General features: G+C 45.8%; 1 protein-coding gene across 1 annotated transcript; it reads right to left on the minus strand.

Annotated features, from left to right (window-relative positions):
* TRIM4 (tripartite motif containing 4) lies at positions 1,111-23,510 on the minus strand. Its single transcript, XM_003124333.5, has 6 exons — positions 22,886-23,510; positions 17,055-17,150; positions 15,631-15,861; positions 13,307-13,329; positions 12,966-13,063; positions 1,111-7,686 (listed from the first exon to the last, which is right to left on the minus strand). Exons 1-6 carry the CDS (start codon positions 23,402-23,404, stop codon positions 7,103-7,105), a joined length of 1,551 nt encoding a protein of 516 aa, XP_003124381.1. The 5' UTR covers positions 23,405-23,510; the 3' UTR covers positions 1,111-7,102.

The following is a 23,558-nucleotide window of genomic DNA, read 5'->3' on the forward strand; positions in this document are numbered from 1 at the left end:
AACTGATACTCAATAGACGATGTGAGCTATTTTAGTGATTATGTTGGTGAGATCAGACAGAAGACAAAGACATTAAACACGTATTACAACATATTCCACATGTTCCCAGTGCTAGAGGCAAGATCAAACATGTTAATAAAGACAAAGAATATAAAACAGATACAAACACACATACACACAAGTATTTCTAGAGTTGACAACTACAACGTCTGAAGTGAAAACCACCCTAGAGGAATGAGCAGCAGATTGAACACTGCAAAAGAAAATACTGATGCATGAACACACAGCAATCGAAACTTTCCAAAATAAAAAGATAGGGGGAAAAAATCTAAAAAATTAATGAACAGTATCTGTGAGCTTTAGGACAGCCTCAAATGTCCTAATATATACACATATAATTGGAATACTGAAAGAGAGGAGACAGAAGAGATAGAGAAAATATTTGAGGAAATAATAGAAAACTATTAACTAAATAAACCTAATTGACACTTAGAGAACACTCCAGAATAATACACATTCTTAAGTGCACATTCGGACAGACCATATTCTGGCCCATAATAAAGCATAAATAAATTTAGAAAGAATTTAAATCATGCAAAATATTTTCTCAGAACACAATCAGAAATCGTAAGAGAAATTCCTCCAAATACATGGGACAATCCCGACTATATGGAAACTAAAGAGCATACTTCTAAATAACCCATTGTCAAAGGATAAATCAAAAGAAAAACAAGAGAGTATTTTGTTTAAAACACCCTGAGGTAGAGTTCCCGTCATGGTGCAGAGAAAATGAATCCAACTGGTATCCCTGAGGATGCAGGTTCGATCCCTGGCCTCGCTCAGTGGGTTAAGGATCCAGCGTTGCCGTGAGCTGTAGTGTAGGCCGCAGTCGCATCTCAGATCCCGCATTGCTGTGACTGCGGTGTACGCCGGCGGCTACAGCTCCACTTTGACCCCTCGCCTGAGAACTTCCAACTTCCATATGCTGCCATCCAAACAGCTGTGAGTTTTGTGCCTTTGACTTGCATTTCCCTGATGACTAGTCATGCTGAGCACCTTTTCTTCTAACTGTTGGCCATTTCTACGTCTACTTTGGAAAAATGTCTATTCAGATCCTTTGCCCATTCTTAATGGGGTCATTTAATTTTCAGTATTGAATTATAGGAGTTCCTTATATATTTTGGTTACTAACCCTTTATCAGATCATGGTTTGCAAATATTTTCTCCCATCCCATAGGGTGTCTTTTCATTTTGTGGATTGTTTCCTTTGCTGTGCAGAAGCTTTTTCGTTTGATAATTTTATTGCCTGTGCTTTTGATGTCATATTTAAGAAATCATTGCCAAGGCCAATTTCAAGCTTTTTCTGTATGTTTTCTTCTGGGAGTTTTATATTTTCAGGTCTTACCTTTAATTAGTTAAACCATTTTGAGTTGATTTTTGTGTATGGTGTGTGATACAGATTTGATTTCATTCTTTTGCACGTGGAGATCCAGTTTTCCAAAAACCACTTATTGAAAAGCCTTGTAAATTTCCCCCACTGTGTATTCTTGTCACCTTTGTTCAAGAATAGCTAACCAAAATGTCAAATTTATAAATACTTTTAAAGGACACAGAGCATTGTAAAGATCCAATAGCTTAAATAAAATAAAAATTTTAAATAGTTTATTAAATCAAAAGAAGGTAGGAAAAGAGTAATAGAAGAAAAAAAGGGCAAATTTTTAAAAACCAAGTTGACAGATTTAAACTCAATGACATTAAGTATAAATGGACTAAAGTCTTTCACTACACATGAAGTGATATACTGTCTGAAAGTAGATTCAGATTTAAAGCCAGAGATTTTTACAAGGGAAAAAGAAAAAAGACCTGAAAGTGTGTACCCTGCTGAGAAACAAAAATGAGATGACCTATCGGCGAGCCTTCTGTAGGTCTACACCATGACACCAATGATGGTACAACTGTGACGAAGAACAGAGAAGCTATACTTTCAGGTTTATTCAGAGGACCCTCGTCCCTTTGACTCTGGAAACCCTTCCCACTTCAGAATCACCTACCTCCTGCATGCTTGCTTTTAACCCTGGAAACGGCCCAGGTTACCCAGAATGAAAAGCTAAACCCTCTGCATCCAGACTACAGAGAAACTCTGATTTTTTTCTCTTTCCTCAGAAGGTCTCTTGGCTATTTGAACGTAGCCTATAGCTTCTAAGTCATTGGCATGGGGATTCTATAACAATTATCTTTCCTAACATTTTTCAACACACCAGATACAAGTAAGTATTTAAAGCATTCACAGTAATCATGTGTTGGGTGTTTGCTGCATGCCTAGGTGAAATGTTTGACAACCATGGAATAAGGACTGGGAAGCAAGCTCAGAGTGTTAGAAAGTCTTTCCCTACCACATGAAATAACATAATCTTTGAAGGTAGATTCCGATTTCTCAAAATGTACATTGTAAATTCTAGGGCAGTGACTCAAGAGTTTTTAAAAGAAGTGTAAATAATAAGGAAATGAGATAAAATGAATTTTACTTTTTAAATAATAAAACTAGAGAAGACAGAAAAGGGAAAAAAGACACAAGAAATAAAGCTAATGGAAAACAGCGAGCAAGGCAGTATATTTTAATGCAACTATACAAACGGTAACTTTAAAGATGAGTGGGTTTAGAATAACAGTTCAGAATTTACAGGCCGTACAGGAAAAAACCAAGACCCAACTATATGAAGTGAAATTAGTCAAGCTTCTTCTTCAGAGAAACAGAATCAATAAAATAGTCACTGGCCATTGGCTCATGTGATCATGGAGACCAAGAAGTTCCACAATCTGCAGAGAGCTAGAGAACCAGGAAAGCTGGTGGTTTAATTCAGGCCAAGTCTAAAGGCCTGAGAACCAGGGTTGCTGATGGTGAAAGTTCCAGTTGAGATCCAAAGGCCCCAAAATTGGAGACCAATGGGGGAAGTCCCAGTCAAGCCTAGAGATCTAAGAACCAGGAGCACAGAAGTCCAAAGGCAGAAGATGGATATCCTCGCTCAACAGAGAACATATGTGCCCTTCTTCTGCCTTTTTGTTCTATTCAGGGTCTCAACAGACTGGATGACGTGTACCCACACTAGGGAATGGATTCAAATGTTAACCTCTTCTGGAAAGCCCCGCACAGACACATCCAGAGGTGTTTCATCAGCTCTCTGGGCATCCCTTAATCCAGTCAAATCAACACATGAAATTAACCATTATAGAGCTCTGTAAGAAAGCTATGTTAATATTATAAAAGAAAGCTTCCAGTTTCAGCTCCAACATGTAAAGAATTGGGAGATCATAACTTACTTACATCCTTACAAGAAAAAGATAACTGAAAATCAGTGGCTTTTCTTGGACCCATCAGAGAACTGAGGTTTAATGACAAACTGCCACCCGAAAATCTGGATACACAGGCACATTTGCAGAGTTGAAGCCGAGTCTGCTCAACATGGAAGCCAAGTCCACTGGAGCCAACAACCAGTTGAAATACTTAAACGGTAGTTGTGATGAATTGCTGAAGGTTGAGGGTGGGCTAGCTTAAAAGTAAGGAACTTAGAGGGGCTTCAGTATTGGGGTAGTTGCATAGTTTCACGGGTTTTACCTCCAGGAACCCCACCAAAGTCCCAGAGTGAAAAGCTGAGAAACCTTATGACTCTGGCAGGGAGGGGAAGAACAGAAAACCCTGAGGAAAAAAAAAAAAATGTGCCTGTGTTTTCCTTAACAAAAGCCTGGTCTCCAGGGGAAGAGACTTCAGCAGAACCTAATCCAGGGCCACACAGAACGGGTGGCTTAAAGCATGTGCCCACCAAGTTTGGGGGCTGTGGGCCCAAATCTAGGTTGAAATGTGAGACGGTCAAGATCACTTCAAGAAAGTGCAAGGCAGGAGTTCCCGTCGTGGCTCAGTGGAAACGAATCCGATGAGAAACCATGAGGACGCAGGTTCAATCCCTGGCCTCGCTCAGTGGGTTAAGGATCCGGCGTTGCAGTGAGATGTGGTGTAGGTCGCAGACGCGGCTCGGATCCCAAGTTGCGGTGGCGGTGGCATAGACCGGCGGCTATAGCTCCACTTGGACCCCTAGCCTGGGAACCTCCATATGCCATGGAAGCGGCCCTAAAAAGACAAAAAACAAACAAAAAAGAAAGTGCAAGATAAACAGTGGTTGTCAAACTGTCTCCTGGAGAGTCTTCACTGCTGGTGAAATAAACTTGAGAAAAGCTGAATAAATACCCCTCCTAAAGAGTTTTTTATCACACTGAGTAAAAAATTCAGAGAAACTAAGGAAAATAGGAAACTATGACACATCTCTTAATCCCATTTGTACATCAGATGTATTAGAGGAGTTGATTTTTAACAAATATGACACCTGGGTCCCACCCCATACCTGAGGAGGTGAGAGAGGGTCCAATATCAAGCCCCTAAAAGAGGCAAAGAAGCATTAATCAGATGGGTAAAGTGCGAAGAAAAATTTTTTTTCTCAGATGCAAGTTCTTGGCAATAAGAAGCAATGAAGGAAACCAGAATGTCACCTCAAAATATGCCTCTTTGATATAAAAATTATTTTGAGCTGAAGGCATTTATGACGCAGCAAATCCAGACATCCTAAAGGCAGAATACAAACTCCCCCTTCACCGGAGACTCACTCAGCCCAAAGGCAGCGCCAGAAGAGCCTGCTGCTTTCCTTGCATAGATTTCCCTTCCCAGTCTGCAACCCCTGGAAGCCTCAAACTGCCTTCCTGTGTCCTCACACTTCTCCACACACCTATATTGTTCTTTGTTGAAGATGCAAAGGAAAGCCAGAACTCTTCACCACTGCTTTAAGTCTTCATTGTATGTTTCTCCTGGATGATGTGTGCCATGTGCATTGATAAAACTGTTTTTCTCATTTAATCTGCCTTTTTGTTAGCGTCCCAGCTAAAAATCTCAGGGAAGTAGAAGGGACCTTTTACCTCTCCTACAGGAGTATGAAGGCTTTTGCTTTAAGAGGGAAAGGTTTGGAATCAACTTCCATGACAGAAAACGTAAAGGAAATGCCAGGGCTGAAAGGATCAAGTTTTGTTTACCCAGCAGCTCACAAAGCCTCCCCGAGGTCAGACAGCAAAGACTCTGTAGCAGAACCAATCAACCTGGTTCGACACCCCCCTACCCCCACCCCCGACGACGGAAAAGTAGAGGAAATGCACTGGTGAGTTTCCCAAGGACTGGAAATTAACAACATAGGTACTGCCAACAAAAAATTAACAAGTCCATCTAAGAAGTGGGAAATTTGATTTGAGTCAAATTTGAGGATAACCTGGGATGAGCATCTCAGAAAGGCCTGAGATGCCTGTTAGAAGCGAAGGCAGGTCTATGTTTTTGGAGACAGAAGGCTGTACATGAAAGGATGTATTATTGACCGTTTACACAATCCAGATCGAAGCACCAAGTGACTCCTTATCAAGAAGGAATGCTATCTTTAAGGAGTTGGCCTGATGCTGGGGGCCTGGTGCCCTTCACGGCTGAGCAGGTGTGCCTGCTAATAGGGGAGGTTCGGTTGATGCATGAGATACACAAGGCACAGAGTGGGCAGGGAGAGAGGAGGCCAAAGGGCAGGAAAAATTTTTGTTAAACTTTTTGTCTTGCCGTCATATATGAGTTTAACCTCACCGTACTGAAGGAACGCCTGGGGCTGCCATCACAAAGTACCATGAACTGGGTGGCTGAAAGCAAGGGAGAGATGTTGTCTCACAGTTCTGGAGCCCAGACGTCTGAAATCAGGAGGTTCTTGGCTTGTGACAGCACCTCTCCCGCAGTAGTTCCGTGTGCATGTATGCGTGCGGACAGCATTCCCTCTGGGGATAAGGCTCCTCGTCACGTTGGATGCATGACTTTATAACCAGAGAGAAACAGTCACCGTCTTTAAATAACTACCCAGTGACTGTCACAATCCTCTAAATGCATACGTTCTAGAGCGGGAAGGTGAGCAAAAAATATACACAGGATAACAACATGGAACAGAGTTAAAACCCGAAATGCAGATGCTGGTGAGTGAGAGTCAGCATTCCAAATGCTCACAGGTACACGTGGAGGAGAAAAGAGCAGAGGCCCTCATCTCAGACAGACCTGGATTCAACAAGCCAGCTGGGCAGTACGGCTAGAGTTATGCTAAAGGTGTTTTCTCCTTTGTAAGGACAGGATTTTAATGTCCACTTCACTGGGCGATTGGAAGTCATGCAGAAGCATTATGTGAAGAGGCTAACAGTGGGTAAATACTTGAGTGTTTCCCAACGTTTCTGCCCTGGTGTTAATGGCCCCGTGCACACAATACATGAACTTGACAAAGGCAGAGCACGACGAGCCCTTGAGGGCAGAGACATGGTCGGGCAGCAGCACAGGCAAGAGTAAAGAAAGTCTGCCTTGATTCTCTAACCTAGGCAAGGAAGGGACCTCAGTACTTACTGGAAAGAAGAGGAATTACATGCCTGAAAAAAAGCAATGCTATCAGTCTGTCCAATTTCAGAAAAAAGTGAGCTGTCCACCCTGTGGGCCTGCAACACTGGTCAGGACACTTCAGACGGCAAGTGACCAAAACGTAAGTAAAACTGCCTTCTACAAAAATGGAGCAGTAATCTCATGCAATAAGAAATCTGGGATCTGGGCACTCCAGCCATTTCGTGCGGCCAACACTGCCCGCGCCTCCTTCCTCTCATCCTCCCTGCACTCCTCTCAGTTCCAGCAGAGCTGCTGACGGCAGGAGAGGGGCCGTGTGTCTCACTGGCATCCCTTTCTAAGGGCTCCATGACCTTCCCTAGAAGCCCCTAGGAGACTTTCTCACTAACTCGTTGGCCAGAACTACATCACATGGGCCTGAAGCACCCAGAGAGTGTACAGGGAGCAGTTCAATTGGAAAGAACCAGAAGAAGTGAGAAGCGGGCCAGCGGCTCCTGGAAAGGTGCCCGGCAGAGTCCCCACATCTGTGACGGCACAGGACATCCAGGGAGCCGAACAAAACAAGAAACTAGAATCTGGACACCACCGATGCACCACGGAGGGTGCATGTGTGTGGGGGCTGAGGGCCAAAGGGGAGGTGTCCTGGGCCGGGGAAGGACAGCCTCACTTCCCACCCGTCACCGGTGGGATGAATAAAGATGCTAATGGGCTCAACCAAAAAAATGGCCGGAGGTTGGAGACAGGGCAGGAGAAAGTGTGCAGGTGCTCCCCCTCCGCGGCGCTGTAGAAGGAGACTTCCCCGGCCCCCTGATCTAGGAAAATGCCCACCCCGTGGAGAGCTGGCTCCCGCTTGGTGGGACTCGCAGGGGGCCTTGTGAGGGGCCGAAAGCCAGCAGAGCTCCAGCAGATGGCCCAGATGCCCACAAACGGGGACATCTCGGAGTCCTCCGTCACCTCCATGACGTCCTCCCGACACACCCCCACCGCGACCTCCAGGTCACCTCGGTTCTCAACTTCCCAGTAGTATTTTCCCAAAGTGAAAACATTTTGTCCCAAAACACAGGGCAGGTGCCGAAACCTCTCCACAAAGCCTGCGGTCTTCTGATGACTCCTCCATCCAGCCAAGTAGCTCCAGGCGGTAGTCAACGGCCAAGAGCCGGCTGCTGCTGCTCCATTTTTCATGTATCTCCCTTCCTGGGAGAAGACAAGTTTGGGGTGAGCTGTGTCCAGAGCGGGATTTACAGGCACTGCAGAGAAAATGAGAGCTGAGCCGTGAAAGCCTTCCACCAACCCTCCCCCAGAAATGCCTGGCCCTCCCAGCTTCAGTGCCGTCCCTCTCATCCCACCAAGTGCTGTTCCGGATGGGTCTTGCCGCTGATCCTCAGCTGGGCCCAACAGACCAGAGCAGGGCCTTCAGCAACCTGAAATCTTCATTTCTCTGCTGCTCTAAAAGACCGAGGCCCAGAAGGTGGGGAGCCCATTACTTCACGGCCCCCCGTCTTCACTATCAGCATAAAATGTGCAGAACCCGTAAGAGACGCTGCCTTGTTGAATCAGGTGCTTCCTACAGATGCACGCAGAGGTCGCATGAACAAGGACTCCTTACTGGTTCTTTCACCAGGCACATCCGCAAGCCCCCAGCAGGTAACTCAGCATCTAAATCAGGGCATCCTGCATCCCCTTCCATCCCTCGGGACTAATCCTCCCTCACACGCGGACGACTGGTTTTCTGTGTTCTCTCCCTCCAGCCAAACACACCTGGAAACCCTGGCGCTGTTGGATCCTTCTCCCCCTCCGGCCCTGGCAGCTGATGACCCACCAAGTCCCACCCAGTCCACCGCCCAACCGCCACCACTCAAGTTCTCCCTCGGCCCTCTCACCGCCCGTCTTTGCTCAGACCTTCAGCACCTCACTTCCTGCCTCCGAATTCGCTCCCTTCCCATGCTCTCCATGGCTCTTTGGTTTGTTGTGTGTTTTGGTTTGGGGTTTTTTTTTTTTTAACGAAATAGATGTTAGATTTTGACAAAGGTTTTTTGTTTTTTTTTTCTGCATCTACTGAAGTGATCAATTAGTTTTCTTTTATTTGCTCCTGTTACACTGATTTGCACATGTTAAAAACCAAGTCTGATTTTCTGTGCTAAATCCCATTTGGCTGTGATGTAACACATTGTTGAATTCGATTTGCTGAAATTTTCTTTAGAATTCTTTGTTCATGAGCGATATCGACCTGCAGTTCTTTTCTCTTGGAATCTCTGTCTGATTTGGGTATCAGGCTAATGCAGGCCTCATAGAACAAATGGGGAACAGGCTCTTCAATTGCTTATTAAGAGACTCTGTAGAAGAGGTATTTCTTTAATGTTTGGGGAATTCACGAGTGAAGCCATTTGGGAAGGTTTCTAACTATAACGTGAATGTCTTTAATAGAAATAAGCTTATTCCAGTTATCTGTTTTTTTCCTGAGTCAGCTTGGTCTATGTTGTCAGATTTATCGGCATAAAGTTGCTCATAATATTCCCTTACTATCCTTTTAATGTCTCCAGAAGCTGCAGCGATGGTGCCTCCCTCACTCTTGATACTAGTCATTTATGTCTTCTCTTTCCTAGTCCCTCTGCGTAAAGCACATGGATAAAGCTGATATTCTCAAAGAAACAGCTTTTGGTTCCAACCATTTTTTCTGTTGTCTTTCTATATTCTATTGCAACGATTTATGCTGATTCTTATTACTTCCATTCTTCTGCTTCTCTGGGGATCTGCTCTTCTTTTTCCAGCGTCGTAAGACAGAAACTGATGTCACGGATTTAAGAACATTCTTCTCTTCCAGTGAGGTGCTTAGCATTAGAAGGTTCCCCACGAGTACTGCTTCAGCTGTAGCCCACAAGTCTGACATGCTGTGTTTTCCTTTTCATTCAGGTCAAGGTACTTTTTAATTTCCCTATTGATTTCACCTTCAATTCATGGGTTATGGACAAGTGTGTTATTTAGCTTGCTAACATTTGGGGATTTCTCAAAGATTTGTTTGTCTACTGACTTCCAATTCAAAGGCACTGCGGTTGGAGGACAGATTCTGCACGGCTTGAAGCCTGAGATATGTCTCGTGGCCCTCGCTGTTCTACCTGGGGAAATGTTCTATGTACTACTCAAAAAAGTGTATTCTGCTATTGTTGGGTGGGGTAGGCATGTTAATGGTGAGGTCAAGTTGGTTGCCAGCGTTATTTTAATTTGGGGGTTTTGGCCGTGCCCCCGGCATGTGGAAGTCCCAGGCCAGGTACTGAACCTGCATCACAGTAGTTATAAGGCCAGATCCTTAACCTACTGAGCCACCAGGGAAGTTTTTGGTTGACAGTGTTATCCAAGATGATTCACAGTGTTATTCAGTCGATTATCCTTGCTGCTCTTCTGCCTACTTGTTATAAAAATTATTTTAAAAAGACACTGAAAATCCCAGCTATAACTGTGGATTTGTCTATTTCTCCTTGCAGCTCTATTAGTTTTTGCTTAATACGTTTTGAAGCTCTGTTATTAGGTGTATAAATGTGCGGCACTGTTATGTCCTGGTAAACTGACCCCTTTATCATGAGGAATTGACTTTATCTCTGGTGATATTCTTTGCTCTGAAATCTATATATTTATAACACCACTCTAAGTTTCTTTTCACTGTTTGCATGGCATATCTTTTTCCACTGTTTTACTCTTCACACATACGGGTCTTGATGTTTAAGGTCTGTTTCTTGCAGCATAGAGTTGGTCTTGCTTTTTTAACCCAGTCTAACCAATCTCTCCCTTTTGAGGAGGATATTCAGACCATTTATACTTAATATGATTCTTAGTATGACTTCTGTCATCTTAGGTTTTCCATTTGTCCTATTCGTTTTTCCTCTTTTTTGCCTTCTTTCTGATTAACCAAGTACGTAGTTTTATGATTCCACTTTATCTCCTCTGTTGACTTACGAGCTGTCATGTTTTTGGCGGTTGCCGTGAGGTTTCTAACACACACCTTTAACCTGGAAGCCTGTCTTCCAGTGCTTCCTATACCTCTTCACGTGTCAGAGCTGTAGCAGAGGTGACTTCCATTCCTCCCCCCACCAATCATGCTATTACTGTGCATTTTACTTGTAAATATGTTGCTAACATAAAAATACGTTATTTTCTGTGTTTAAACATCAGTTATGGTGTTCGTCAGGATTCTCCAGGGAGAAAGAATGAATGTGATGTGTGCGTATGTACAGAGAGAGAGTAGAAGGAACTGGCTTATGTATTATGGTGACTGGCAAGTCCAGATCCACTGACGTGACAGCAGGCTCGAGACCCAGGGAACACTGATGTTCCAGTTCAAAGGCCACCAGGCAGAAAGAACCAAAGCTGCAGATGGAGTCCAATTGCCTCTACCGGCAGTCTACTGTAGAGGTCCCTCTTGATCAGGAGAAGGGCAGCCTTCTGTTCTAGTCAGGCCTGTAACTGATGAGAGTAGGCCCACCAGCTTTGCGGGGGGGGGGGGGGGGGGGGCGCCAAGCTGCTTTACTTAAGTTTCCTGATTTAAATAGTAACCTTGTCCAAAAACACTCTCGCAGCAACACCCAAAATGATGTCTGGCCAAAAATCTGGACACCTGGTGCCCCAGTCAAATTAACACATAAACTAACCATCCCTATTACCTTTTAATGCGATTTAAATAACGACAAAAGTATGTATTTCTTTTTTATTATTTCAGAAGATCCTTTACTCCTTTGTATAGACCTGACTTCCATCTGGTATCACTTGCCTTCTGCTTGAAGGACTTCCAGTAACATCTCTTGCAGTGCTGGTCTGATTAACTCTTCCAGTTTTTGGATATCGGCAAACATCTTCGTTTCACTTTTGAAGGGTACGTCTGTCAGGAATTAAATTCTGGATTAACAGCTTTTGCCTTCAGTCCTTTAAAGATTTTGCCCATTTGCATGGCTTCCAGGGAGTAACGTGGCATCATTATCTTGGTTCCACTGTTAAGTAACATAGCCTCTTACACTTGTTGCATTTGAAATTTGTCTTTATCACTGGTTTTGGTGGCGTTTTCATCATCTTTCTCGTGCTGAGGATTCTTGGAGTTTCTTAGATCTGTGCACTCACAGCTTCCATCAAATCTAGAAAGCCGCTGGTCATTGCTTCCTTAAATGTTTCTCCTGCCTCATCCCCATTCCACTCCTCTTCTCCAGGGAGCCCAGCTACCGCACAGAAGGCTGCAGGCAGTCGTCCGGCAGCTCGCTGATGCCATTTCCACTGGTTCAGGTTTCTTCCTGTTTCATTCTGCATCGTTTCCAGTGCTCCACCTTTTCACGTTCGTGAAGCTCTTCTTGTACACACTGTCTCATCCCCTGTTAAGCCCAAACAGTTCATTCTTCGTCTGTCACCACAGCTTTCATCTCCAGAAGTCGGACCTGGGATTTTTTTTATATCTTCCATGCCCCTATAGGCCTCTTGACAAAATAATTATAACTGTTATGTACGTCTGTGCTTATTCTAAGCATCCAGCTCAATCCTGGGTTGGTTTCAGTTGATGAGTCTCCTCATCGTGGGTCGTGTTTTCCTTTTTACCTGCCTGGTAATCTTTGACTGGATGCTAGACACTGATTTAACGTTGTTGGATATTCTTTTTTCTTTTTTTTTTTTAATTCCCATCAATCTTCTTGAGCTGGGACCATCATAGGGCTCACCTCATCTCACACTTCCCATGGGTCACGGCCCACTGCCTGAAGTCCAGGGTTTTACAAAGTGTTGGTTCTTGTGGTTTGTGTTTGGGGTTATTTTTAACTCAACGAAGTCTCAGGCAAAAGAGTAAAGCCAGTCGCTGTCACTTCATTTGAGCTGGAAGCGGACGTCCACACGTGGTTCCGAAGCAGGGACGGGACCTGAGAGCTGAGTGCAGAGCTTTACAGCCTGTATGGGCCTTGGCACTTGCCCGAGATCCACAAGGCTTATCTGCAGTGTGTCCTACACCTCAGTTCCTGCCCCCCACAGGCGCCTTAGGGCTGAGTCACACCAGACACCCTCCCGCTCCTTCTCCACACCTTGGCTCAGGCTGCCGCCTCTGCCTGGAAGAGGATACCCTCATTTTCCACTTGGCAAACCCCTAATCATCCTTCACATCCCTGAACAACTGTCCCCTCTGCTGTGAAAACCTTCCGACCTCACCCCCAACAGAGGCCCTCCTCTGTTCTTCCGTTACTGTTTTACTCACAGCACAAAGAACACTGGATCCTACTCTAGAACAGTAAGTGACATGTGTCTGTCTCTCCAATTTGCATACGTATTCTCGGGAAGCATAAGCCTTTTTCTTTTTGTTGCACCACTCCCTTCAAACACACAGTGTGTGTTAAGTGGATGTCTCTTGAATGAAGCTATATCCACGTATCCCTAAGGAGCTGGTACCATTTTCCTCACCCTCCTGTCAGCTCATGCCCTGTTTTCTCTTTCCTTTCCAGACTTCTCCCATTGTTCCTTCTCTGACTTGAAAGATGTCTAGGGAGCTCCAACCCGCCTGAAGTGTGCTCACCTTGGAATCGCTTCAGCAGCTCCTTCACCATTGGAAGCTGACACACAGTCTTCACATGCAGAACTTCAAGGGAATAGTTGACGTCCTGGTTCTCACACCTAAGAAAAGTCCAGAAGGCTGCTCTTAGGAGACAACTAGGACCGCCAAGACCCCCAACTCCCACCTGGAGGTCCCAGGCCCAAAGCTCAGACTGCTTCTCTCCCATTCCTCCTGTGGCCAGAGCGACGAGTAGGATTCCTCTTCCATCCACAGCCCCTCACGCCAGGGCCCAGGTTGAGCCCAGGCCTTGTTTCCACTCTCCCCATTTACTCAGGCCTCCAGACGAAAGCAAGAGCGCGTACCTGGTCAACACATCTTTTGGATTCTGTGAAGAAAGAAATAAGTAAGTCATATACCTTCCCCTTGAGATGTGTCACTCACTCCGTAAGCAGGCATTTTTCTATCAGTGTCACACATGACCTCACGTTGCCAAAGCCAATGGATTAACACAACATAGTCTTTTCCTCATGGCTCAGTGGGTTAAGAAACCCAACTAGTATCCATAAGGATGCAGGTTCGATCCCTGGCCTTGCTGAGTGGGTTAAGGATCCACCCAACCATGAGCACCAGTATAAGTTGCAGATGCAGCTCGGATCCCATGTTGCTGTGCCTGTGGCATAGGCTGGTGGCTGCAGCTCTGATTCAACCCCTAGTAGGTCAAAGACAAACCTCAGATTCTGCACTGCTATGGCTGTGGTATAGGCCAGCAGCTACAGATTTGATACAACCGCTAGCCATATGCCGTGGGTACAGCCCTTAAAAGCAAAAAAAAAAAAAAAAAAGAAAAGAAAAAAGAAAAAAAATTTCGGATCTCTTGTCGTGGCTCAGTGGTTAACAAATCTGACTAGAAACCATGAGGTTGAGGGTTCGATCCCTGGCCTCAATCACTGGGTTAAGGATCTGGCGTTGCCATGAGCTGTGGTGTAGGTTGAAGACACGGCTCAGATCCTGCGTTGCTGTGGCTGTGGCACAGGCCAGCAGCTACAGCTCAAATTGGATCCCTAGCCTGGGAACCTCCATATGCCACGGGAGCAGCCCTAGAAAAGACAAAAAATACATAAATAAATGTTTTTAAAAAAAATTTCTGCCATCATTAGTAAGACTACAGATAACAAATGCTGCAAAGGGTGTGGAGAAAAGGGAACCCTCCTGCACTGTTGGTGGGAATGTAAATTGGTACAACCACTATGGAGAACAGTATGGAGGTGCATCAGAAAACTAAATCTGAACTACCATATGACCAAATCCCACCCTGAGCATTTATCCAGACATAACTTTCATTGAAAAAGATACATGCACCCCTATGTTCACTGCAGCACTGTTCACAACAGCCAAGACATGTAAACAACCTAAATGTCCAAAGATAGATGAATGGATTAAGATGTGGTACATATACACAATGGAATACTACTCAGCCATAAAAAAGAACAAAATAATGCCATTTACAGCAACATGGATGGAACTAGAGACTCATACTGAGTGAAGTAAAAAGAGAAAGACAAACACCACATGATGTCACATATATCTGGAATCTAACATATAGCACAAACAAACCTATCTACAGAAAAGAAGCAAACTCACGGACATGGAAAACAGACTTGTGGTTGCCAAGAGGGAAGTGGGAAGGACTGGAAGTTTGGGGTTAGTAGACACAAACTATTGCTTTGGAGAGGATTAGCAATGAGATCTTGCTGTATAGCACAGGGAACTATAACTGATCACTTGTGATGGAACATGATGGAGGATAATGTGGAAAAAAAAAAAAAAGAAAGTAGGGAGTTTCCATCGTGGCTCAGTGGTTAACGAACCCAACTAGGAACCACGAGGTTGCTGGTTCGATCCCTGGCCTTGCTCAGTGGGTTAAGGATCCGCATTGCCATGAGCTGTGGTGTAGGTCGCAGACGTGGCTCGGATCCCACATTGCTGTGGCTGTGGCACAGCTGGCAGCTGTGGCTCCAATTTGATCCCCAGCCTGGAAACTTCCCTATCCCTTGGATACAGCCCTAAAAAGCAAAAAAAGAAGAAGAAAGACAAAAAATTTCTTAAAAACCACTGATACAAAATTTTGGACGCAGCAAAATTTGGTTGTGATGATTGGTGTACACCTGTAAATGTAGTAAAATTCATTAAGTGATAAAAAATTTTTTAATTTTTTAAATTTAAAAAATTTTTAAAAGTCATCCATGTAAGAAAAAATGGCTAGGGAAGCGTTCCAGATTAAAGAAAATTAAAGAGAAAAAAAAGGAAAAAATTTCTTAAAAACCGTTGATACAGTTGTCCACTTTGTGGTTTTATGTCTGCTTTGTTTTGTGGTTTTAACTAAGAATGACAAACATATACATAAGATGAATGGAAGAGTCTTAGCTGTGCTTTGTGTCCTGGATAAACTATTAGACCAAGAGAATCTAAGTATCGCATGTCACGTTATTTGCCTTTGAATGGTGAATCTCTGCCTCTTTAATTGTGTGATGACAATGATACCACAAACAGCAACAGAGGGAAACCATGCCTTCTCTTAAACCCACTCACCAGGAAGGACATGCAGCTCTAGAGACAAGAGGGAGCTGGGGGAGTGATGGCCAGGAAAACCCCGCAAAGCTGGCGACCCCGTCTCCCAGCCTCTCACCTGAAGCAGCTCCAGCTCGGGGCTCTGGCTCTTCTCCTTCACCTCTGAGATGAGCTGCTTCAAGGCACTGACCATCTGACTGAGCCTTAACGTCTTCTCTCTCTGTTTCTTCTTCGTCTCTTCTTCTTCTTGGCTCAGTCTCTGAAGAAACAACTGCTCTTCCTCAGTCAGGAAGAGACGCAGCTTTGCGAACTCCGCGCTGAGTCTCAGGCGCTGATTCTTCATCTTCTCCTGCAGCCCCAGGAGAGGTGCTCAGTCCTTGCTCTGCCCGCCCCTGGTGCCTAGATTCCGTGCACACGACTCCCCCCAACTCCAAGATCCTTCCATCCCAATCGCCTCCTCCAGAAAAGCCCCTGCCCGCCCCCTACAAATTTCCCCTTCTCCTTTCTCCATACCGACCTGACACCTCGGTCCTAGTCTTCAGAGTCTTACTTCATTCTTCCTAACATTTGAGTCTCTACTGCGGATAGCAATGCCTTGCTTGTACACGTTTTGAAATTATCTGTTATTATTTTTATTTAAAGCAAAGGTGATTTGCAATGTTCTGCTAATTTCTCCTACAGAGCAAAGTGACCCATTGCACACATAAGGCCATCAGGTGGCATGTTCTTAGTTAGCCTTCCCGGATCCTTTCAGGCTTGAATACTTTTTAAACTAAAATGCATCTGCACATCTATTATTGCGTTTAGCTCTCACAACACCTATCATTTAGTTAAGTCTTTCTCTTTTTTTGCTTTTTTAGGGCTGCACCCGTGGCACATGGAAGTTCCCAGGCTAAGGGTGGAGGTCGAATTGGAGCTACAGCTGCTGCTGGCCTGTACAGCCACAGCAATTCAAGATCCAAGCCACATCTGTGACCTACACCACAGCTCACAGCAACGCCAGATCCTTAACCTACTGAGCGAGGCCAGGGATCGAACCCGCATCCTCATGGCTACTAGTCAGGTTTGTTACCACGAGCTATTTAGTTAAGTCTAAGATGTGCTTGTGTGCGCCCATGTCATGCCATCCACCCAGACTAGCATCTCTGGAAGCAAGATCCCCTTTGCTTTCCCCAATGCCATGGGCCCAAATCAACTCCAACCTAGGGAGCCAAGTGGGAAAGAAAAGGGCATGACCCTTGAGGTAAGAGGATGAAGTGTATGGAACTCAAGTTGCCCAGAGCCACAGGTCAGTAGAGAGTTACCTCCTCTTCTAGCCCCTTATCTACAAGGGGCCTGACAGCTGCTGAGACCCTGCAAGCTCCTCCCAGCAAAACCCAAAAATACCCAACCGGGAGCTCCCTGGTAGCTCAGCAGGTTAAGGATCTGGCATTGTCACTACTGTGGTGCGAGTTCAATCCCTGGCCCAGACCTTCGGCATGCTGTAGGTGCAACCAAAAAAGAGAGAGAAGAAAAGACATACCCAACCACATCTACTGTTACCTTCCACTCTGCAGTATTCTTCATCTCCAAGTCCTGCAAACCAATGGCTTTCTCCAACTTGGCCGTCAGATGACACTGAGCCTCCAGAAGTTTTCCCTGCCAGCAGAAACACATCTAAGCAAGAAATCATCTCCAAGTATCTTCTTTGTTCAAGAGCTAAAAGTCACCTAATCCAAACAGAGGCTGACGTTAAGAAAATGCTGAAGACGACCTCAGGCCAAGCATAACTATTCTGGTCTCAAATCATCATAACAATATGTACAGTTTGCCTATGAAGTAGAGAAAAAACTAGAAATTATTTCAAGCATTATATCTACCTGGCACAGGCATAAGAGTAGAAGAGAAAAAAGGTCCTGTCTTTTTGAAGAGCAAGTGGTAGGATTTACTGAAATTTAAAATGTGCATAATCCTATTTATGATAATAATATCCAACAAAGACTAGCAAAACTACGATGTATAGGAAGGTTCACTGCAGCATCACTCATCATCCATCAGCGGGGACTTATTACGGTATACTGATATGCTCCATCAATTTTGGGTAGCGCTCTGTATACTCACATGCTAAATTAAAACTGGGCTGTAAAACAACATATAGTGTAGAATTCTGTTTTGAAAAGAATATACGTATGTCTGTGCATGTCTGCACGTTTGTATTTGAACTGAAGAAAATCTGGAAGGATATGTGCCTAAGGAGTATGAGCACTGCTTATTTCAGGGGATGGGAATGGCTTGGAAGTTGGAAGCGGAGAACCAGAAACTCTATAAATTTCTGTTTTGTCGGAATTTCTACAAGAGGAATACATTCTTTTTTTAATTTAAAAACCCAAACAAGTTATTTTTAAAAATTGAGTCCATTAGGAGTTCCCGTCTTGGCTCAGCAGTTAACAAACCTGACTAGCATCCGTAAGGATGCAGGTTTGATCCCTGGCCTCGCTCAGTGGGTTAAGGATCCGGCGTTGCCATGAGCTGTGGTGTGGGTCGCAGACGAGGCTCGGATCCCATATGGCTGTGGCTATGGTGTAGGCCAGGAGTTACAGCCCCAATCCGACCCCTAGCCTGGGAACCTCCATGTGCCACAGGTGTGGCCCTAAAAAGCCAAAAAAAAAAGGGGGGGCCCATTAGAATCAACAAAGTAGGCAGCAGAGGGGCAGCACTTAATAGCAGAATGTATAACAGCTGTCCAGGCAGCTTCTTTTGCTAGAGGTCACTTGCATCTCCTTTTGGCTGCCGTTTTTGAGTGTCTACCACTACATAGCTGCTAGACCACCACACAACAAGACTGACCAGAGCAGTGCCACCTCAAACAACATGGATGGATTTTACCAACCTAAGGCCAAACAAGAAATCAAGCCCAAAACAGAAAACAGAAACATTCTGCTTGGCTTCTGTAACAGGCAAACATAAGCGATGCTTACAGAAGTCAGAGCAGGGGTCACATTTGAGGTGGGAGTGTGTCAAGATTGGGGTAAGGCATGAGGAAAGATCTGCAGGTACTGGCAAGTTCTCTTTCCTGAGCTAGTTGCTGGGGTATCCTGGATGCTCACTTTGTAAAAATACATCCCACTTATGCTCAGATCTGTGCACTTTTCTCTATGTATGTTATCCTTCAATAAAAAAAATATATTTATCAAAGCTAAAAAAAAAAAAAATAGCAGAATGTCAGGCATGACCTTAGAGACAGAGGCAGACTGGTCAAATATATTACTGTCAAATCTGATGTATGTGTGAAGCCTATAATGAGATAAACAGTTCCTCTGAATGCTCTAAGTTTTCACCTTTGTTTGCTAATAAAAATAAATGTATTTTGGAGTTCCCGTCGTGGTGCAGTGGTTAACGAAGCTGACTAGGAACCATGAGGTTTCGGGTTCGACCCCTGGCCTTGCTCAGTGGGTTAAGGATCCGGTGTTGCCGTGAGCTGTGGTGTAGGTCGCAGATGCGGTTCAGATCCCTCATTGCTGTGGCTCTGGCGTAAGCGGGTGGCTACGGCTCCGATTAGACCCCTAGCCTGGGAATCTCCATATGCCGTGGGAGCGGCCCTAGAAAAGGCAAAAAGACAAAAAATAAATAAATAAATGTATTTTAAATAGAACTTTCCAATTTTTAAAAGCCCTTAACAATTCCAGTATGTATGAATTATCCTGTTCCATCATACCTAAGTCTTTTTGTATCCTGCCACAGAAAGCATCTTAAGAGGGCTCCTGAGTAAACTTAAGAACTCTTCTGGGAAGATTAGAAAACTTCTTCTTCCCTGCAGTAACAGAAATCGCCACAAGGTGGCAGGAGGGCAACACCGAGCATTTCAAAGCTGGTTAGGGTACCAGTTTAAAAAAATCACTTTCTCTTCATTTAACAGACAATTGTGCGTATATAAAACAAAAATAAAAGAGCATGCATTTATAGAATGAAGACGTTTGTTGACTTGTGATAAAGGAGTTCAAATGACATTAAACTTCAAATCAGGTCTGAGTTTCAGACTAGACCTTCACAGACTAGCTATGGATCTGTGATTAAGTCAGCCTCACCCATCTCCTGGGTGGCAGCTTCCTTACCTAGAAGATGACACCTGGATGGGATGGTCTCTTAAACACCATCCCAGCTCTTAGGTTCTGTGAATTTCAGTCGCTGTAACCTCCACATCTAATCAAGGCAGGTAGGTCTGCCTCCAAAATACACATCAAATCTGCCTACCTGCCGTCCCCACTACTATCTCCTAGGTCAAACCACCATCACCCATTGTCTAGACAATGACAGCAACCTCATGACCAGTCTCCCTACTTCCAATCTGGTCCTTCTCCCAGCCATGTCCAAAGAGAAGCCAGAATAACCTTCTAAAAACCAGTCAACTCATGTCAGTCCCCTGCTTAAGATTCTCCATTGGCTCTTCTCACCACCAGGAAAATGCAAACACATACGGTCCAACGTAACCCCTCTCGCCTGCATCTCCCAGCTCATCTCATGCCACCTTTCCCCTTGCACGTGATGCACAGATCTTTCCCTTCCATATAGACGTCCTGCATCGTCTCAGCCTCAGGGTCTTTGAATCTGCTGTCCGGCTGTGACCTTCTCTCCACAGTTGCCGGATGGCTGAGTCCTTACCCATCAAGTCTCAACTGAAATGTCATCTCCTCAGAAAGGCGATCCTGTTATTAAAGCCCTGGTCACTTCTCTGGCGTGGCAGCTGATTTCTTCACAGCACATGTCGCCAACTGCATTATTTTATTTCTTGGTCTATCGTTTACCTCCTACCCTTCAGCTTGCCTAGACGATAAGCTCCATGGCTTTTTCACCACGGTATTCCCAGTGCTGGGTCTGGTACGGCAGAACAGCGTCTGACACAAAACGGGTGGCTCAAGAAATATTGGCTAAAGGTACGAATAGTAATGCAGGGATCAGCTCCCAGAGTCAGCAGACTAAACACTGGCATGAGGGAAGGAAGAGCTGTGCTTGGAAGCTCTTTTTCAGGCAAACAATTTCCCCCCTGAAATTTACAAAGCTATTTCTCTTTCTGTTTTCTTTTTCTCCCCATCACCAATGACTGTTGAAAACAACTTCTGCTCTGAAAGATTTTTTGAGATTTCTTTGTGAAGGTCTTAAGATGCATGCAGGTCCATGGTTCTCTATCCTATCTGTACATTCGAATCACCTAGTGAACTCTGAAAAATGCTGCTGCCCAGAGCCCCACAGACTGAATCAAAACCCCAGGTTGGGGGCGCGGGGGGGGAGCAGTGGATAATATTTCTTAAAAGTGCTTCCAGGTAGTCCCAATATGTGTCCTTTATCCCTGGTGTGGCCCAAGAAGCAAGGAGAGTGGGCTGGGAATGCATCAAAGCAGGTTTCCTGGATGCAGGGCTCGGGGGCCCAGATCCTAAGCAGAAGCACCTAGCACACTGTCTGCGGGCTCGGGTGTGAGGAGAGGATGGGAGACGGTTTCCACGGACTTAGGCAACTCCAAACGTCTAAGACATGGGGCACCCATCTGAGTAAGTGCTGGTAGCAGGATGGTGGAAATGGTAGCTCCACCCTGAGCAACCTATTGCTTTTCTGGCCAACTTGGGGTGGGGGTGGAGGCGGAGGTGGGTAAACAGAGCAGTGACAAGCAGAGGAGGGTCAGAAAGGTGAGATACTGAGGAATTCTGCCTCATGACCTGCCTTCTAAACACCTGGCCAGTCAGCCTCATGACACTCCACCCGCCCTTACCTGCGCTCTCCCTACCTGTCGGCCCATTTTAGTGAATCCTGAAATCCCACCTCTTCCAAGAAGCCTTCTCAGCTAAAACAAAAGAACTGCTCATGTCCTCCCCCGCCTGGAAATCCTTCCATGACTCCCCAACCCCTGAAAGAGAAAGCTCGGTCTTTTTAGCGTGGTGGAACAAGATCCTCCGTGACACGGCCCTTGCCTCTTTCTGCAGCCTCAACTCCTGCCCTCCTCTCTCCCGTGGGCCCCACTCCCAAACATCCTCTGGTTCCCTTACTTTTCACATGCTCTTCCACACTGAATATGCTGTTCCCTTGGCCTGACAATCCTCTCCCCTACCTTGCTGTTCACATCCTTCAAGGATGAACTCATGTTTCACTTCTCTGGGAAGCCTCGCCTCACCCCTGTCTGATCGCACTAACCTCAAACCTTCTGTGGGCTGGTACCAACTCGCATACAGTAAGCATCAGTAAAGATGACTGACTAAAGAAACGAATGTACCCCTTCTAGTCTAACCGCACCTGTTTCCTGTTTGCAGTCAGTTGATAAAAAACTGTACAGCGTTTGACAGTTTACAATCCACTTTAACTTGTCATGAAATTCGTGTATTCAGCAAGTACTTACTAGATACCAATTCAGATGGAGACCACTGGAGTGACACCGTCAGTAACGGAAGGGGGTGGGGCTACTCTGGAAAGGATGCGCAAGGAAGGTCTTCAAGCTAAACTCTAAAAGGATCTAAAGGATGGGAAGTACGGGTAGAGAGAGAGAACAGGCTTGAAACAAAAGCAAGAAGGCCAACGTGGCTGGAGTAGCGTATGACACACTGATTTATTTAACCGAAGCTTCTTAACCCCTAAGATGGGAAGACCAGATCATCTCCAAATTCTAACACTCATTTTCCCAACTGATGAAAGAAGTTAGTTCACAAAATCCTGACCCATCCCCTCAGCCAGGCTTTTCTCAAATCCTCCGTGGTCTATGATATTTGCAGGTATAAACCATATCGTCCAATAGAGCAACCTCAGCCACGGGAGCATCTGAAATACCGCTAGTCCCAATTGATGTGTGCGGTCAACGTGAAGCAAACACAGATTTATTTCAAAAACCTATCATGAAAAAAAAAGTAAACGATCTCACTGATAATTTTTCCTATCAGTTAATACCGAGTGATAATATTTTGGAAAAGAGGGTTAAATAAAACATATTATTTATTGCTCTTCCCGTGGTTTTTCGTCTGCTTATCTTAAAAATTCTCTTAATAAAATGTTACTGATGTAGTTGAAAAAAATATTGAAATTAACATCACCTGCCTCTTTTTACTACTGAAAAACACTTTAGTAGCATGCGTGGCTCGTGTTTTTTGTTTCTATTGGACACCACTGGTATATAACCTTCTACAATGTTTGTCTTAAACTCCAGGAGGCCAGTCCCTTGAAAATTCTGCAAGGAGGACTACACCCCCCTCCCAATCCCTGTTTTAACTCCAGCCCGGAGATCGGTGAGTAGCTTAACTTTTTTGAGCCTGGGAGGGGGCCACGGGGGCGTTTCATGCTTCCAGCGGCAAAAGCGGCCACCTAGTGTAAACAGTACAAGTGCCCACGCAATTCCGGCAACCCTGCAACGGCCGGCTCACCCGGTAGCTCTGGAAGGCCTCGTCCATGGGGGCCATGGTGTGGGCCTGGTGCTCCTGGGACTCCCTGCACACCATGCACATGAGTCGCTGATCGTCCTCGCAGAAGAGCCGCAGCGGCTCCCCGTGACGGTCGCACAGCCCGCGGGACGCGGGGCCCTCGCGCCGGCGCCGCGCCTTCTGCGCCAGCCGGGCCAGGGCCCAGTTGGGCCGCAGCGCAGAGGGCGTCGACGGCCGCCGGCACTCGGGGCAGGGAAACTGGTTGCAGCCCTGCGCCAAACCGCGGCGCAGGCAGTCGCGGCAGAAGTTGTGGCCGCACTCGATGGACACCGGGTCCTCGAAATAGTCCAGGCAGATGGAGCAGCTCAGCTCCTCCTGGAGGTCCTCGGCCTCCATGCTGCTCCTCTGACCCCGATCCGGGGGCGGGGTCGGAGGAAAGGCCGGCAGGCTGCAGGCGGGCCCCCGAAGCCGATGGCCTTCCGACCTGCGGCCGCCGCCTCCCGCCGAAGGGCGAAGTGCCATCTCTTCCTGGGACCGGGATCCAGGCGGGGCCCGGGGACGGGGAGGAGGTCCTTCCCGGCGCGTCTGAGGGGGGCCGAGCGCGCGCACGGCAGGTTTCCGCACCCCGACGGCGCGCGGGGCATGTCGGGAGGGCGCGCCCCCACCGGGCGGACAG

The sequence above is a fragment of the Sus scrofa genome, chromosome 3 (genome assembly GCF_000003025.6).
Source record: "Sus scrofa isolate TJ Tabasco breed Duroc chromosome 3, Sscrofa11.1, whole genome shotgun sequence".
NCBI classification, from domain to species: domain Eukaryota; kingdom Metazoa; phylum Chordata; class Mammalia; order Artiodactyla; family Suidae; genus Sus; species Sus scrofa.

Excerpts from the sequence above, each read along its gene's own strand:
- TRIM4 (XM_003124333.5), bottom strand. The coding sequence starts at position 23,404 with ATGGCACTTCGCCCTTCGGCGGGAGGCGGCGGCCGCAGGTCGGAAGGC. Across the intron at positions 17,151-22,885 it reads AGGCCTTCCAGAGCTACCGG|GGAAAACTTCTGGAGGCTCA; the intron begins GTGAGCCGGCCG and ends TTCTGCTGGCAG. Across the intron at positions 13,330-15,630 it reads CCGAGCTGGAGCTGCTTCAG|AATCCAAAAGATGTGTTGAC; the intron begins GTGAGAGGCTGG and ends CTTTCTTCACAG.